The 4016-nt window shown below is 35.5% G+C and overlaps 1 protein-coding gene across 1 annotated transcript; it reads right to left on the bottom strand.

The window, feature by feature from the left end:
• Positions 1-272: 272 nt before the first annotated feature.
• Positions 273-2360, bottom strand: LOC138307053 (monocarboxylate transporter 12-like). The gene is made up of 2 exons (XM_069247678.1): positions 1511-2360; positions 273-488 (listed from the first exon to the last, which is right to left on the bottom strand). The coding sequence occupies exons 1-2, from the start codon at positions 2358-2360 to the stop codon at positions 334-336; spliced, it is 1005 nt and encodes a 334-aa protein (XP_069103779.1). The 3' UTR covers positions 273-333.
• Positions 2361-4016: the final 1656 nt, after the last annotated feature.

Genomic DNA, 4016 nt, shown 5'->3' with positions numbered 1-4016 from the left:
CATTTTAAAGTGATATACATGCTGCCGAAGACACCAAGCAACACACCCCACCTGGTCACATTATACCGACAACGGCGAACCAGTGAGAGAGGAAAATGATAATATACAGGCTGTGAACATCCACTTGGTTCATTGTGGAAGATAATTCCAAAGACAGAAACTACAAAATCATAAAACATATTAACAATTTATTACAGTCAGCTTAATGTTACATGTAAGTATGCAATCTTAAGAAATGGAAATTCTTAATCGTTAAATTGATCAAAATGGACGTGATATTATCTTTACGCACCTGAATCAGACCAAGTATCTCATTGTGATATTTGTGGTTAGCTAATATCTCTCCACAGTAATAGTCTCAGTTTTGGGTACAGTTTTTCGTCTGTCCTTCAATGATTTGAAAATCAGAATTAGAACTGCGGTGAGTGACATTGTCCCCGATAACAGGAATGTGTGAGTCCATGTACCAGTGTTGTCTCTGAGAGCGCCTGAAATATTACAAAAAAAACACTGTTAACAATGGATAGAATGCATACTGTATTGTAACAGTTAAAATATGTCATTTTCAAAATTCCATACAAATGTTAGATCATTTATAAATCAAAACGACGTTGAAATTTCTATCAAAGTACACCAAGAAAATATTTTTTTTTTAAGAACACATTTTTGTCATATTAGTATTTATTTGATAAAATGATATCAGGCGAAACTGTTTTTTTTCTCGTAATTTCACGTCCTTGATTGTAGTTCTAACAATCCAGTCATTGGTTGAGGGTCAGTGGTGAGGTCAGACAGGGATTAGGTATTGTATTAATGTGAAGGACATTGAATTGATTGTTAAAATGTTATCCATGAAATGATAATTAATCAAGGATCTCTTACCACATGGTGATCTATTCGGAAAGGTTAAAAATTAAAAAAGAAAATTAAAAAAAAGACGGCTATATAGTAGTTCTCACAATTATTGTTTTACCCTTGCTTAAAACAATCATTTTAGGAATAACGTTAAAATAAAATAATTACCAGTTTCAATGTAAGGCTTCGAGATCATTCGAACAGCAAAAACGAGATATTCTATTCCGTGTTGTTACATTGACTGTATATTGCATTAAACAAATCAAAGACGTAATAAAATTAAAGTGAATAGTCGGGCAAAGAAAACCAGTCTAAATGCGTTCATTGGCCTTCCAAAAGTTCTCACATATTAATACGACGGTCAAGTTCTGCTTAGTTTCCCAGTTCTGACATTTAAAGTAAAGAAAAGTTGAAAGCATTGAAAGCGAGGCTGTGTGGAAATGTAACCACGGACATAGTGAGTCGGGAGGACGTTTTAGAATTCCCATACTTTAAATTTATTTCTTCGTACGCAGACAGATTTTGACGAGAGATTTTTATTTTTCCATTTCATAAGAAATTATACTGGATACATTCAAACCATTTTTACCGACTTTAGCCATCCTTGCCCGACTGTTCACTTTAATGGAATTCTTATCATTTAAAACAATCTTACCTGTTGCAACAGGATTTAACAAAAACGCCATCGCTGCTGACCAGCACATAAAGCCCCATGTACTAGGTAGGCGGTCAAGGTCGACATATTCCACGGCCATCACCATAAGAGTACCGTTGTATCCACCGGCGAACACTCCATAGCATCCCAAAAGAACACAAAATTCAACTTTTGTATGAATAAAATACGTTCCGACGATACCGGAACCAAAAAGAAAAACTGTTAAAGTGAATAGAAGATGACGATGCTTTGGAAATACGTTCATGAGCATTCCGAACAAAATTCTTCCAATCAGATCCGAAAGTCCGAATATAAAGAGGACAAATGCTACGTCATCTTTTGTGAACTCTATTTCGTCAAGGAAAGCGGGTATTATATTGAATAAACTGTTATATCCAAACATCGCGAAAAACACAACAACAAATAAAACAATGCTGTTCCATTGTTTAAACATGCACCATTCTAAATCATGAACAGCGCGCATAATCTGTTTTATGAAAGTCAGCATATCATCAATTATTGTTTTTGTGTTGATATCTGCTGGCTTTACAGACAAAACTGACAGTTGTTTGTTTGTTTTTGTTGTGCTATCTTGTATTGGACGCATTAGAAGGCCACATGGGCAGATGTTCAACATGATAGCACCATATACCAGTAAAGCGTCCCTTAGTCCATACTCCCTCAGCAGATACTGGATGAGATAGGGGAATACCATCCCTCCGAGGCCTCCTCCAGCAAGGGATATACCAGAAGCGATCGCTCTATATTTGTTAAAGTAGTTGGCTATGATCACGACGGATGGTGAAAAACAAAGTCCGAAACCAATACCTGGAAAACAATTGTAAAACATATTGACAAAATGGGATCATTACTATATTACATTTAGATTTATCGATAATATCAAAAATTGGTCAAAGTCTTACAAGAAAGTCTCTCTTAATTTGTTCCTTTGACAAGATTTTACGAAAACGCGATGAAATGTGACACACAGCAACATTTGCGCTTGAATGCTTACATTTACCCTTATGCAAGAAACTGGAGAAAATATGGATTTTGTAATTATATGCTATATTACTGCTAATTTATCTTTGGTCATACTTTACCTGTAACAATTCCATATGTCAGATAGAGAACCTGAACAGAAGACGCCAAGGATGAGAGTACAATACCTCCTCCTATACATAGTCCCCCGAAAAAAATCAGAGTCCTGTGAGGATATCTCTTACTTAAAACTGCACTTACAGGACCTGCAAAGTATAGAATCCTTGACGAGTCACCGATCATACACGTGGAGAATCAGATCTCCAGTTTTAAAATCTCCATTTTACAAATTATAAAATAGGTAATTACGTGTGACAACATTTTTACCAAATCAACACATTCCCATCTAGCATTGGGGTAAAATCATTATAACGTTTCATATATATGAAATAAAATAATCAAGTAAAATCTGCAGCATTTACGCAAAATTCCCCACTGCGAAAACTTAAATTTCACCCTTACAATTAAAAGTATTTTATTATTGCGCTAACGCACAATAAGCCGTTGTAATGTAATTGTTCACAATACATTATACATTATACGTTAAACGTTGAAAGCACATACTAAGTAAATTAATAGTAACTTTTTAAAATATAGTAAATTTATTACATGCATCCTCTTCAAAAAAATTCAGTCAAATGGAAACATACCTAGAAACTGCTGTAGAAAGCCCGCTAGTGATTGAGTGACAGATAAGGCCTTGTTGGACGTCTCATATTTATCTGATAAGTCGACGTAAAGAATCCCAAACGACTTTTGACTCCCAACTACAAAAAATGATATCAGAAATCCCCCTGAAACAGAAAAGTCCGAATTAAAAGATGGTAGGGGATATTTGAAGAACTAATCTTGCAATAAAACTAGTTATAGCAGTTGTATGGTAGGGGATATTTGAAGAACTAATCTTGCAATAAAACTAGTTATAGCAGTTGTATGCCTTTTCTATTTTTATAGAATAGGACCGCATATATGTGTAAACATTGAACCATTCTACCAGCCTATCAGAAGTTCCATACCTTGAATTGTTTTACAGTGAAACTGAAGGGATTGCTTGAGAAAATATGACCAATCACCGGTCAAGGGTACCTTCCTTTGAAGATTACAGAGAGTGACGCCATACAATGTATCGTTATTCGATGCTTTTGGTAAACATATATAAAATAACAAACAACCGGTCTAATCTGTTGTCGCACAAAAAGCCTGCAGTATTGAAATGACCACTGTGATAGTAACCAATGGAGTGTCGGTGATAGTTGTCATAGGGCAGTTTCGAAGAACTGGTTTGTAGTCGTTGATGAGTCTCCGGATACTCCGGATCCGACGTCCTTCAATCATTAATTTTCAGAACATAACGCTGTCTGTTTATTTGGATATATTTACATAGGCCCCTATATAGTCAACGGGAGGGGAGTTGCGTTCAAATTAGCGTAAACGCAACGACGTATGAATACAAACCCAGAGTAGG

Source organism: Argopecten irradians, chromosome 14, assembly GCF_041381155.1.
Source record: "Argopecten irradians isolate NY chromosome 14, Ai_NY, whole genome shotgun sequence".
Classification (NCBI taxonomy): Eukaryota; Metazoa; Mollusca; class Bivalvia; order Pectinida; family Pectinidae; genus Argopecten; species Argopecten irradians.
The sequence above is the reverse complement of the archived record's forward strand: the minus strand, read 5'-3'. Positions and strand labels throughout refer to the sequence as shown.

Coding starts and splice junctions, on each gene's coding strand:
- LOC138307053 (XM_069247678.1), bottom strand. CDS start 2,360: ATGTTTTACAATTGTTTTCCAGGTATTGGTTTCGGACTTTGTTTTTCA. Junction 489..1,510: donor GTTAAATCCTGTTGCAACAG/GTAAGATTGTTT, acceptor GTAATATTTCAG/GCGCTCTCAGAGACAACACT.